General features: G+C 33.1%; 3 protein-coding genes and 1 non-coding gene across 4 annotated transcripts; 3 read left to right on the top strand and 1 right to left on the bottom strand.

Annotated features, from left to right (window-relative positions):
- The first annotated feature begins 668 nt into the window (after window positions 1–668).
- On the top strand, window positions 669–2,674 carry LOC110813874 (protein DJ-1 homolog D-like). Its single transcript, XM_022041144.2, has 5 exons — window positions 669–814; window positions 902–1,024; window positions 1,216–1,659; window positions 1,801–2,166; window positions 2,252–2,674. Exons 1-5 carry the CDS (start codon window positions 746–748, stop codon window positions 2,441–2,443), a joined length of 1,194 nt encoding a protein of 397 aa, XP_021896836.2. The 5' UTR covers window positions 669–745; the 3' UTR covers window positions 2,444–2,674.
- A 1,949-nt stretch (window positions 2,675–4,623) lies between these two features.
- On the top strand, window positions 4,624–6,372 carry LOC110806863 (protein DJ-1 homolog D-like). The gene is made up of 5 exons (XM_088210561.1): window positions 4,624–4,662; window positions 4,755–4,869; window positions 5,001–5,446; window positions 5,704–6,069; window positions 6,181–6,372. The coding sequence occupies exons 1-5, from the start codon at window positions 4,648–4,650 to the stop codon at window positions 6,370–6,372; spliced, it is 1,134 nt and encodes a 377-aa protein (XP_088066687.1). The 5' UTR covers window positions 4,624–4,647.
- Window positions 6,373–7,036: 664 nt separating this feature from the next.
- Window positions 7,037–7,118, bottom strand: TRNAS-AGA (transfer RNA serine (anticodon AGA)). The gene has a single exon. It is a non-coding gene; the product is annotated as a tRNA-Ser (tRNA).
- A 118-nt stretch (window positions 7,119–7,236) lies between these two features.
- On the top strand, window positions 7,237–13,673 carry LOC110806854 (protein DJ-1 homolog D-like). The gene is made up of 5 exons (XM_088213680.1): window positions 7,237–7,396; window positions 7,472–7,588; window positions 7,976–8,416; window positions 8,707–9,069; window positions 13,261–13,673. Exons 1-5 carry the CDS (start codon window positions 7,331–7,333, stop codon window positions 13,447–13,449), a joined length of 1,176 nt encoding a protein of 391 aa, XP_088069806.1. The 5' UTR covers window positions 7,237–7,330; the 3' UTR covers window positions 13,450–13,673.
- The last annotated feature ends 218 nt before the right edge of the window (window positions 13,674–13,891 follow it).

Here is a 13,891-nt window from a genome sequence, read left to right as displayed (position 1 = left end):
AAAAAAAAAAAGAAAAAGAGAGAAAGAAACAAAGAAACGAAGACTCTAGACTTGGGTCGTCTGGGCCTTCTGGATTTCTCCATAGTTTTTGAAGTAATAATTGATTATCCAATTTTATTATTTTTTTAAATACTTCCTAAAAATATTATTCAATTAAATAAATTACTAAATTAATTTTTAAAATTTAATACTTATAATTTTATTATTATATATTTTTAAAGTTTTTTAATACAAAAATTAAAAATAATTAAAATATATTTAAATACTTTTAAAAATAATTTTAGCTAATTTAATACATCAATAAATAAATTAGTGATAATTATAATAATAATAATAAATAACTATTAACTCATTAATTTAATAATTTATTCTATTTAATTTTTTATATTTATAAAACTATATTAAATTTTATTCAGAACAAAGAAACAATATTAAAAATTAAAAAAATTAAAATTTATTAACGACCAAAAATATTTTTTTTTTATTTTTTTAAATTAATTTGTATATAGATATTATTACTCATAAAAATATATAAATATTTTGTACTCTTAAAATAAATAAATTTATAGACTACTTTTTCAGAAAAATATTAAAATAATATTTTAAAATAATCCAATTCTATCCTCATTTTTATCATCATTCTCTTTAACTAGCTGTAGACACTATATATATATATATATATGAACACACGCACATATACACATACACTAACATCATCTAGAAAATCAGTGAGAGAAATCTGATCATGGAGACGGCAAGATCACATCGCAGAAGCATCTTGCTCTTATGCGGTGACTACATGGAAGATTATGAGGTTCATATATATATATACATATTCATATATATTTTATATAATTAATTATTTTCTTATTTAATAAAATTTAATTTAATTTAATTTCAGGCCATCGTTGCTTTCCAAGCATTGCAGGCCTTCGGACTTTCTGTTCATGCAGTCTGTCCAGGCAAGACGGTCGGCGAGTTCTGCCGGACCGCCATTCACGGTCTCTCTGGCTCTCATCCTATCGTATATATCCATCTACCCTTCTCTTTTATTTATTATATTTATTTATCATATAAATAACAAATTTATCCAAAATAACATGTAATATATATATATATATATAGTAATGGATAGTTTTACCGACATAGAATTTTCTATTGCAATAAACACTATAAAAAAATTCAAAATATAATTTTGTTTTTATTATGTTACAGAATTATTACGAGAGAATTGGTCACAAGTTTACTCTAAACGCAGCGTTTGATGAAATTGAGTGGAGTCAATATGAAGGATTGGTGATCCCAGGAGGGCGAGCACCTGAATATCTTGCAGTGAATGCTTCTGTTGTGAACCTAGTGAGGAAGTTTTCAACTTCTGGGAAGCCCATGGCCGCCATTTGCCATGGATCTCTGGTGTTAGCAGCTGCAGATGCAGTCAGAGGTCGAAAGTGCACGGCGTACCCAGGTGTTCGACACGTGCTCAAAGATGCTGGTGCCATCTGGGTTGAACCAAAAAGCTTAGCCGATTGTGTTGCTGATGGAAATGTTGTCACTGGTGTTACTTACTTTGGAAATCCTGAATTCATTCGACTATTCGTGGCAGCACTTGGTGGCACAATATCTGGGGCTACTAATAAAAGGATCTTGCTTCTTTGCGGGGTAAGTTTTTGATTTATAGGTAGTACGTTTCTTACTCTAGAAGAGATCGTGGAATTGGTGTTCTTATGTATATCTTTATTTCGAGGTTATTTATATTGTGTTATATATATATATATATATATATATAATTTTAATTTGTAGGATCACATGGAAGATTATGAAGTGACAGTTCCTTTTCATACCCTTGAAGCTTTAGGGTGTCTAGTGGATGCAGTTTGCCCTTACAAAAAGAAAGGTGAGACCTGTTTAACCGTTGTTCATGATTGGGAAGAAGGATCTCAAACTTATAGTGAGAAGATCGGCCAACATTTTACTCTCACTGCTGATTTTAATAGTATAAGCAACTCGAAATATGATGCTCTTGTGATTCCTGGTGGTAGAGCACCAGAGGTTTTGGCACTGGAAGGAGGAGTTGTTGCAATTGTAAAAGAGTTCATGGGGGCAAACAAGCCTGTTGGATCTATTGGTCATGGTGCTCAGATTTTGGCTGCTGCTGGTGTTCTGAAGGTAATTATCAAATTTTACTTACTATAACTAATGTTTTTGAAATTTTTTGTATAAATCCGATTAACTAAATTAATTAACTTGACAGGGAAGGAAGTGCACTGGACATCCAGCAGTCAAGCTGGATATAGGTCTTGCAGGGGCGAGTTGGTTAGAGCCGGCTCACGTAGATCGCAGCTTCACCGATGGAAACTTGGTGACTGCAGCCTCTTGGTCAGCCCACCCTCATTTCCTTGCTGAATTGATGGGTTTGCTTGGCATACATGTTTCCTTCAATTAGATAACCCTCTATGAATATGTATTTATGAGTGTATGCTTTTAATAAATCCCTACACTAGTATGTAACTTCCTTTAATAACATAAACTTGAAATGGCTTATGCTTTTTTGTATAAATGTTAGTTGATGTATGAGTTTTGCCAATTCATAACGCTCTAGTGTTTGGGTGAAAGCGTTGTAAGTATAACTTATATACTTGATTTTCGATATTATATTCCCATATGCCTTTGAACATGCCACGAGAGCTATTACATCATTTAGCTAAGACATTAAAATATAGTATTATGTCAAAAACGTTTAACTGCATCGCTCACTTCATGTGCCATTAATGAGAAAATTTCATCTGACTACTTTATTTTTGTACCATGTTTGTTATCAGGAATAGAAGATACTCAATTATAATACTAAACTCATGAACTAATAACAACACGATTATCAACCACTTTCTTATTAAGTCAAGTATCTATAGGTGTATGAATACAGATATTATATATGAATACCTTAACATGCATCTTCACTTAATATATGAATTTACGTAAGTCAATATAAAGGTTTAATGCTTTATATCCTATTTAAACTCTTTTTAGTTTGGATTTTGATATTTTATAGTAAGAATATTCTCAGGTAAATTTTGATGTATTGAGACTAATTCCCTCAAAGATCACTTTAAAAAATATAATCTAACCACAAACTAGTGAATTTAGTATTTTACTTTCAAAGTGTTACTTATAAGAATCAAATCTATATGGTCAAAAATATATAATATAAGTCTTTGCCAATTGAACTCTTTGTAGGTAAACTTGATACTAATTTCTTTACAAAGCACTTAAAAGGATATAATCCTACAAAGAATCAACGGATTCAGTATTTTACTTTTGAAATGTTACCGACAAGAACCAAATGTATATGAACAGGATAAAAAGAATACATTTTTACCAATTGAACTTTTTTGGGTAAGTTCAAGACTAATTCCCTCAAAAATCATTCTTAAGAGTACAATCCTATCATGAATTGGCGGGTTCATTATTCTACTTTAAAAATATTACCAGTAAGAATCGAATTTATCTAGTTAAGGTAAATAATATGTCTCTTTACCAATTGAACCCTTGCGAGTAAACTCACTTCAATTCAATTATTACAATTTAATTGAAGTATAGGAGTTTACCTTTATAAAAATCTATGGTTATTTCTTGTTGTTGATTTTGTACTCGAACACTGTCGTCTAAGATTTTTTACTTTCAATTTTTAATGATTTCTTTCTACAAATTCGGAAATATTATTTAGTTTTTTTTTTCTCATGTTATATAAATCTGTTAAATAATTCTTTGGATTATTTTCTTGTAACATTTAATTTTTGTTCTAATTTTAATTTATTTAAACTTGAGAGTTCAATGTATGTGTATTTGTCAGGACATACATGAGTATTTTTTTTTTCCAAAAAAAAAAATAGTATTATATAAAATGATAACTACTAAACTAATTCATTGAACTGCTAAAAAAAAAAAAACACAAGGATTTTTGGGAGTTCCTTTTTTAAGTAATTCATTATCCAATTCAATTATTTACTCTACATACATATATATATATACATATATATGGTGGAGAGACTATATTATATAATGGGTATATGATAAATATAATTTCAAATTTCTATTTACTTGATATATAGATAAGTTGACTTATAAAATTGTGAAGTACATTTTTATCAAACTATTAATGAAAATCTAACATATCTGGATTAACAAAATAAATTTCTTCTTATCATATATAGACATTTAATAATATATTTAATGCGTTTATATATATATATATATATATATATATATATAGCAAGGCAGATAAGGAAGAGTACTATAACGATAAGTAGTTTATTGCTTGCCCATAAATTTCCAATTCTACACCATAATTGTTACCATAAGCCACATAAAGAACAATATCATAGTAAATCTTTAATTATTACTTTCTTTTACTATATACATGTAATAATACATACATACATACATGTATCAATATATATAATACCATATTTATCATAAACCATATAAGGATATAAATTTATGGGTAGCTTATTATAAATAGGTTTAGTATAGTTTTATATTATAATTATACCAATATCATTGAGACAAATTGGGTTTAATTAGTGAAAGAACTCAATCATGGAGAAAGGATCACCCTGCAAGAGCATCCTATTGTTATGTGGTGATTATATGGAAGATTTCGAGGTTTTATTTTTTTTCGTATTATTTATTTATTTTAATTATTCAGTGATAATGACGATAACAATAATAATATAATATATTTGAGTCGATTTCAGGCAATGATTCCTTTTCAAGCATTGCAAGCTTTTGGAATTTCTGTTCACGCAGCTTGTCCCGGCAAGAAAGCCGGTGAATTCTGTCGAACTTCCATTCATATTCTCTCTGGCAATCATCCTATTGTATGAATCTATCCTCTGTATACTTGTAACTTTCTATTTCTCAATTACATCTATACATTTATACACATGCATATGGGAAGACTAATTTAACCATATATTCTTTTTTGATATCTACTTTATCACAGAATAATTTTGAGAGAATTGGGCACAATTTTATACTAAACAAAACTTTTGATGAAATTGAGCTAAGCAAGTACGATGGGCTGGTGATCCCGGGAGGGCGAGCACCGGAATATCTTGCTGTGAATGACTCTGTTGTGAACTTAGTGAGCAAGTTTTCAACATTTGGTAAACCATTGGCAGCCATTTGCCATGGGCCTTTGGTATTGGCAGCTGCAGATGCGATTCGAGGTCGAAAGTGCACGGCTTTTCCTTGTGCCCGACACGTGCTTATCGATGCTGGTGCCATATGGGTAGAGCCTAAAGACTTGACTTATAATATTGCTGACGAAAATATTATCACTGGTGTTACATACTTTGGGAATCCTGAGTTCGTCAGCTTGCTTATCAAAGCACTTGGTGGCACGATAACTGGTGCCATAAGTAAAAAGATTTTATTCCTTTGCGGGGTAAGTAACTTTTCTTTCTTTCAATAAACATTTATTTTAAAAAATTTTTTAAAACTCACATAACAAGTTACAGTCGTTACAAACGTTCACTTATATTATAATTTTGTATAAAAAGAACGTTTTAAGTCAAAAAATTTGTAATTTTCGAGTGTTAATTAGTAACATACTTGAACACTAATATAAAATACTAAAAAATAATTAAGAATAATTAATTCAAAATTACCAATAATTTTACATATGTTAAATTTAATTTGTAGGATCACATGGAAGATTATCAAGTAACAGTTCCATTTCATAGTCTTCAAGCTCTCGGGTGCCAAGTTGAAGCAACTTGTCCTTACAAGAAGGCGGGTGAGACCTGCCTAAATGTTGTCCATGATTTTGAAGAAGGGTCACAAACTTATAGCGAAAAGCCAGGCCAACATTTTACTGTAACACTTGATTTCGATAGTTTAAACGAGTTGAAGTTCGATGCTCTTGTGATTCCCGGAGGCCGAGCAGCAGAAGTTTTGGCACTAGACGAAAGAATCATCGAATTCGTGAAAGACTTCATGGGTTGTAACAAGCCTGTTGCATCTATTGGCCATGGTCAACAAATTTTGGCTGCTGCTGGTGTTTTGAAGGTATAATTTAACTAAAAAAATTCTCTCCCTAACTTCACTGTATATGATGCGATAAATAGTTAATATTAGGAGAGTTAGAGGTGGCTAAATTAAAAGTTAATTAATGTGTAGGGAAGGAAATGTACGGCACATCCTGCAGTGAAACTGGATGTGGTTATGGCAGGGGGAACCTGGCTCGAACCAACTCCTGTGGACCGTAGCTTCGTTGATGGAAATCTGGTGACCGCAGCAACTTGGTCTGACCACCCTCAGTTCATCTCTCAGCTCATGGCCTTACTTGGCATCTCTGTTTCCTTCAATTAATTCTCTCTCTCTCTCTAATTTTATATATGAGAATATAATATATATATATATATATTCCGTAAAAACTATGTGGGTAAACTTTTTTCAAGTGACATCTGCAATTTTACTTGTGTATGAGAGAGCACCAATAAATAAAATGTAGCTTGTAGTAAGTTATTATTATTATGTTGTAATTTGGTATATCAATTTGAAAAATATTAAAGTATTTTTTTTAAAGATGTAATAATAATAAGTTCATAAATTTAGCACGATCTCGAAAGTCTTAACTGATTCATAATCGAGAACAAATTTGAAATTTTTTTTATGGAGTTAATTAAATTTTAAAAAATTATTAGAATCCTTAAAAATTGTTTTAGAACCTTAAAATTAATCTAAGATTGATTGCGAAACAAAACTAATACTTCTACTTTCAAAATTATTTAGTAATTACAAAAATTTAATACTATTTGAAAATTTTAAATTAGTTTGAACAAGATAATTTCTACTACGCGCATTTTATTTATTTATAATTTTTTATTATAATATATATTTATTAAGGTTATTATCCTCCTCCTACTATAACCATTGAATTTTAATTTTAAAAATCAAATATAAAAATGTAACCAAAAAATCATGCTATTTACAAAAGAACAAAAAGTCTCTTAAATTCTGAAAAATAAAAAAACGTGAACGGCAGGATTCGAACCTGCGCGGGCAGAGCCCACATGATTTCTAGTCATGCCCGATAACCACTCCGGCACGTCCACCGACACGTGTTGAGTTTTGTATTTAACAAAATATAGGATATTATTTTTTTGGTTTTATCGCTAAGAATGTTTTATTGTTTTATAAAAAAAAAAAAAAAAACATTTCTGAAAATGAAAATGGTGTGTATTTTCTCTTATTTAGAAGTTCGTTTGCGAAGGAAGGATCAATCCAGAAACTCACTCCACAACTTCTCTCTCCTTGGCGACTCCGCATGGCGAAAGCTGGAGCTCAAAAGACTGTCCTGCTATTATGCGGCGACTACATGGAAGACTATGAGGTCTCTTCGCTTATTTTCACTGTCTCTGTTTATGTTTGCTCTTTCTTACTCGAATGTTTATTGCTTTGTTTTCAGGCTATGGTCCCTTTCCAAGCGTTGTTAGCCTACGGAGTCTCTGTTCATGCCGTCTGTCCCGGAAAGAAGGCCGGAGAGTTTTGCCGAACCGCTATTCATGATGATTCCGGTCATCAGGTGACTGTTTCTAGTTCCCTATGTTTATCTGTAAATTTCTGAGTGTTTCATTAAGATTTGTTAGAACAAATGAGTATGAAAAGTTTAGCTGATTTACATAGACTGAACAAGTAATGTATTCATAAATGGAGTTTGACAGATATTGAGTGTGATATTATTTTTTTTTTTTGCCTTAAGAATTTGATTTCCAGTTTTTTTTTTTTTTTTTTTTAAGAATTCGAAATTAACTTAAAAATAATTTTTCTTCTTTTTCGAAATTCGATTTTTTCAAACACATTGTAAGAAAACAATCCATCCGGATTGAATTTTTAAAATTTATACATATGTTTGTTTGTTCTGTAGCTGAGGATGATCTTTTAAAATTCTGTTCATTTTCAATTATTGCAGACATATTCTGAGTCACGAGGTCACAATTTTACACTCAATGCAACATTTGACGAAATTGAATTCAGCAAATATGATGGGCTGGTGATTCCAGGAGGACGGGCTCCAGAATACCTTGCTATGGATTCATCCGTCCTGAACCTTGTCAGTAAACTTTCTAGTTCCGGAAAGCCTATTGCCTCTATATGCCATGGGCAGTTGATATTGGCAGCTGCCGACGTAGTTAAGGGCCGAAAATGCACAGCATATCCTCCGGTGAGACCTGTACTTATTGATGCAGGTGCTTCTTGGGTTGAACCTAAGACCATGGCCGACTGTGTTGTTGATGGTAATATTATAACTGGTGCTACATATGCGGGGCATCCTGAGTTTATCAGCCTGTTTGTGAAGGCACTTAATGGCACGATAACTGGAGCAGATAAAAAGATTCTATTTCTTTGTGGGGTAAGTCATCATTTTCATTAATAAATCACATTGGAACAGCTTAAGAAACATATTTTCTGCGACATCTTTGTAGAACTTATAGAAAATTTATTGATAGTTCAATTCAATATGCAGTTTGTGGCTTCAGAATGTAATATGAGGAAGAGCATATTTAACTAACAAAATATTTTTCTTGCATCCATCTTGAAATCTGTTTTTAATCGATATACTACAAACCAATAAAGAAAAAGAGATCAAGTCAAATTTGATGGAATAACTTTGGTCCAGCTTCTCTCATTGAATGTTTGCAGGATTACATGGAAGACTACGAAGTGACTGTTCCTTTTCAGTCCCTTCAAGCTCTAGGATGCCATGTTGATGCAGTTTGCCCCAAGAAGAAGGCTGGTGATACCTGCCCAACTGCTGTCCATGATTTTGAGGGTGATCAAACTTACAGTGAAAAACCTGGTCATAATTTCACCTTAACATCCAACTTTGATGATGTGGATACCTCCAAGTATGATGCTCTTGTCATCCCTGGAGGTCGAGCGCCGGAATATTTGGCATTGAATGGGAAAGTAGTGGGAATTGTCAAAGAATTCATGGAATCCAGGAAGCCAGTCGCGTCCATTTGCCACGGGCAACAGATTTTGGCTGCCGCTGATGTGTTGAAGGTAAAAAAATATTGACATTTGTATATTTGCATGCCATCAGTGTCTGCCTTAGTGATTGCATTGTTGAATAAATTCCTAGTCCGTGTTCTTATTATATTTATACCATATGTTTACATGTATATACATATTGATGTATGCCATCCATTTGCCATGGACAACAGATTTTTTTAGGTGCTGTTGTTGTTTTGAAAGTAAGGAGTGTTAACATTTCATATATTTGAGAAGTATCAGTTTGTGTCGAGTCTGTGTTATTGATTGCTGAATAAATTCCCAGGCTTTGTTGTTATTGTATCTATGTCATGTGTACATATACATGCATGCCTATCTTAAATTCCTAATCTTGTTCTTACTATATTTATATCATATGCATACATATAGATGCATGCCCATCTTAGATGTCTGCACATGTAGTCCATTCTGGTTATGGATTGTTTCCTTTATCAAGCATGGTCTTACAGGTTCACTTGTTGCATGATGCCTACTGCCTGAAGTACTCCCTAACATCATATACTTTAGAAATATTTCGTATAACAGTGTTCATAAGTTGGATGATTACATTTTCAGAGATCAACTATAACATATGTTTGAACTTTTTCGTATGCCTTCAATATAACCTTGATCAGTTGCTGGGAATTATATAACAGTGGTAGTTGCATGTTGAAATTGTCATCAAGCAACTAGTTGTTAGGCAACCTTGTGCCTTTATTTCAGATTAGTCTTTGAACCCCATTGAGCAGAAAGCAGATAAGCCATTTGATGTCTGAACTTATATTTTTATCTGCTAGAAGAATGGAGAATTATAAGAAATAACTACTCCTCTTAGGGGCCACTTGCTCTCCAATTTCACTCATGATTTACATTAGAAACTGCATCTTTCCTGATGGACAAGTCAAAGATCAATCCAAATTCTATAGGCAAGATCTTATTCTCTGGTCCTTGGTGATGAAAATCAATCATGTGGGCAGTGATTGGTCAGTAGGTCATGCAAGACCTCCCTTAGATAAGAGAGGTCCTAGCTGCTTTGCATTCTATGGTTTCACAAGTTGTATACAGAAGGCATATTTCCTGCTGAATCAGAAGAGGAGATAACTGATACTAGAATTAATTCATTCCAATTGCTTGCTTGGACCCTTCCATTGCTTTTGTCTCTGTCGTGACAGTTTACTCCTGAAGTGGGAAAACACAGAGGATGCATTTAATTCAATTCCTAATCAATTCCCAGCTTCAATTTTTATATTAGTGTGGAGAATCGGAACTTAAATGAAAATAAAGTTATAAATTAAATACGAAAGCGAATAAGAGAATTAAGATTTACATTTTTTACACAATAATTTAGAATACCCAATAGAGATATGAGAATGTTCATTTTAAAAGACAAATGGTAATTAAAGTAGAACGAATAAATAAATGTTCTAAAACTACTTTCACTAGTATTTGAAAAGAGTTCGGGTGGTGAACTATTCACAACCCTCTTGCTGATTGGGATATGAATCTTAATTTTCTTGATCTGAAATAATTAATAAAATGGTGAACTATACTAACTCAGTAAAAATATCACACTAATCACAGATATGGAAAACTGAAGATTGGTAAAAATAAGAAAAACAACTAATGGATCCCTTAATTTAACGTAAATTTATTTAATATAAAGAAAGTCATTTACTCCGTATTTACGTAACAAGTTTTTCCATAAGTAATTTATATATAAAGAAAGTCATTTACTCTGTATTTACGTAACAAGTTTTTCTAGAAGTAATTTATGAAAACTCATATTTATACACTTTTTATTTTCACATATAAGATAACAAGAGACATTCAATTTTTATTTTTACCTGTTTACCGGTACAGATAGGGGTCTATAGGAATGTCCCCCTACTCGTGAACCTAATATCCAATTAAACAATTAACCAATTGTTTTCATACTCCGTCCGATAATGAGCGTCAAACATTCTGCTACATCGATACCCCGTCCGGTATGAGGGTGAACCATATCTTCCAAACCTTACTGATAAGGGACTTTCTATTCCCGTCCAACTGAATTAACGTTCACGGTAGGGTTTCCTATGTATCAGACCTGTCCGCCTTTTCCCAAGTACCTAGCAAGTCTTTCCCATACAGATTTTTATCAATATAACAATTAACCACGCAATACCAATTACTCATTTTATATTCACAGATCACTTAAACAAACGATATAATTTAGCATAGCTAAATAACCAATAACTGGAATATTGATAAACAATGCAGGAGAAACTAAATAATTAAATAACCAAGAAGATCATAAAAACCATCAATTCAATTACGCACAGTATAATAGTAATCAAATATAGGCAGTACAGGAAAATAAATAGAGAATCAGGATAAATGTGAACTAACTGGTTCCGGCTCCACTAATGACCTGTAATTATTTTTAGGGTTCTCTAGTTTTTTACAAAAACACACAATTATCGATTATTAAGTCTCAATTTGCCGTAACAGAGAATAGAGTGAGGGATCCTTACCTGAATCGGTGTTTTGGGACGTCATGCTGTCTACTACGCTTCCTAACGGGTACTGGGTTTCTTGATTTTTTTTTGTGAAATCCAAAACACTTCTCACGTACCTAAAAATACCCTAGAAATCCAAAATCGGTGTTCAAAACTCATTCCGGCCAATTTTGGGGTTCTAGCACGATGGTGGTTCGTCTCGGCCTAGCTGGTTTTGAGCGGTTTTGGCCGTATCCTTGCAGAAAAACACGTTAGGGGCCTCAGTTGACTGAAAAATCACAGAAAACCAAACCTACTAGCGGGGGACCTCTGGATGCAGCGGCTCCACCGGTTCTCCTTTGCGACTGAGGTTCTTTCTTTGGCTAATCTGCACAGAAAAGGACGGTGGACACAATGATCGAAAAATCACGTGAAACGAAAATCTGAAAGGGGTTCATCGGAGGGGTTTTGAGACTTTGCCGTGGCGGCTTCGCCCGCGGTTTCTAGCTCATGCATCATTCCTTTTGCTCTGATTTGGCCACGAGGGTGCTCGGAATCAAATTCCGAGCAGGTACGAGAAATTTTACTTTTTTTGGCGGTCGACGGTGATTCTGGTATGGCGGCAGTCGACAGTCGGCCTCCTTCTCCGGTGTTTGATTTTTTTTCTCCGACGGGAGCTGGCGACTTGGGTTTGGGTTCCCGTATGATGCGATGTATTTATATCAATCCTGTTTTGATTTGGGTCATCCATCACGATCGATCTTATCTGTCCGATCGCGCTTAAAGTGGGAACAAATCCAGACTGTCCACGCCTGCGGGATCAATCCTGAGGCGTCCGATCGCGGAACACGCGGATTGCCTGCGTGGCATCGACGTCAGCGTGCCTCGACACGCGGCGTGTTCTGATTTGTCGAAGTTGTTGATTGGACGGTTCTACATGATAAATTTTTTTCTATTTGCACTCTTAACTCTCTATTTTCAATTTTTCTATTAAAAACACTTTACGAATCCAAATTTTCACTTATTTTTTTCAAAATTGTTTTCGATTTTCTCCTTAATATATTTTTTTATATAAATTCAATAAAAATTAAAATAAATTAATTTAAAAATAAATTTTATATATTTTTAAATATTAAAATTGATTCTGGGCCAAATACTGAACTCGGATATTGTAATTAGTCTTTATATGGATAATGAGAATATAAGTTGTTGTGTTTGAGTTAGTCTTCTCCCAACTTGAATTCCTGGATGGGGTTGAATGCTCAGTGTCAACAACTCAAAACGCGGGTTAGTAGTAATTCAAACACGACAAATTATTTTGTAAGTATGTATATTGAGACTAATATGGTTACTAAAAATAGGAATTGAGTGGTAATAGAATTATAACTGAACCAAACACAGTGAAAAGGCAGAGAAGATCCTCCTTCCGCACCTGTTCATTCTTTGCATGTTGCCTATAAATTCTCTCGAAATAACTTTGATTAGCCTGTTATTTGACAAAAGTTCTTGTGACTTATTAAGTTATGATCTTGTGATTTTTGGAATTAGCGTAATCATTAATGCAAAATGTTCTATCGTTAAACTAGAAAACAACACTTTCTGTCCCTAATTCTGCCTTGTCATTATTTACTTCTCTTTTGTTTGTTTGTTTTGCAATTCACAAAGCTTGTGCTCCATTTGCTGGTGCCATAATTGGGTATTATATTAGTTGTTTCATGTGCCACAGGGAAAGAAATGCACTGCATACCCTGCCGTAAAGCTTAACGTGGTCCTGGCAGGGGCAACCTGGTTAGATCCTAATCCAATTGATCGCTGCTTCACAGATGGAAATTTAGTTACCGGAGCAGCTTGGCCAGGACACCCCGAGTTCATTTCTCAGTTGATGGCGTTGCTTGGTATCCAGGTTTCTTTCTAATTTCTCATAGAAGAAAAAAAATTTAAAAAAACGAGTTTCTTTGTTGTTGATATCCGCGAGTCGACTCCTTGACTTTGCTGTTTGCATGTATACCGAAATAAAGGAGTTTGTAGAGTGTATGTTAAAAATGTAGATTTAAGCTGCTTGTTAAACCTTGAGAGAACTACTCCTGTTGCTTGGTGGTGTTATCCTTGAGTGTATTTTTAAATCATCTTTGTTCTTCATTTGGGACCTTTTTTATGATTCTTTAAGCTTTCCATCGACAGATTAGATCATGTTTTCCAATTTAAGGGGATGTGAATTTATATATATATATATATGTATATAGGAGGTACTGAATTATTACAAAAAAAAGATGTAAATTTAAGCTAAGCTAAGGCTAGATTGCAGGTATATGAAATGTGTCTTGCCTTAAAAATATAAATGACATCTTATTGTGTGA

This window comes from Carica papaya, chromosome 1 (assembly GCF_054855325.1).
Source record: "Carica papaya isolate Zhongbai chromosome 1, ASM5485532v1, whole genome shotgun sequence".
NCBI lineage: Eukaryota > Viridiplantae > Streptophyta > Magnoliopsida > Brassicales > Caricaceae > Carica > Carica papaya.
The sequence above is the reverse complement of the archived record's forward strand: the minus strand, read 5'-3'. Positions and strand labels throughout refer to the sequence as shown.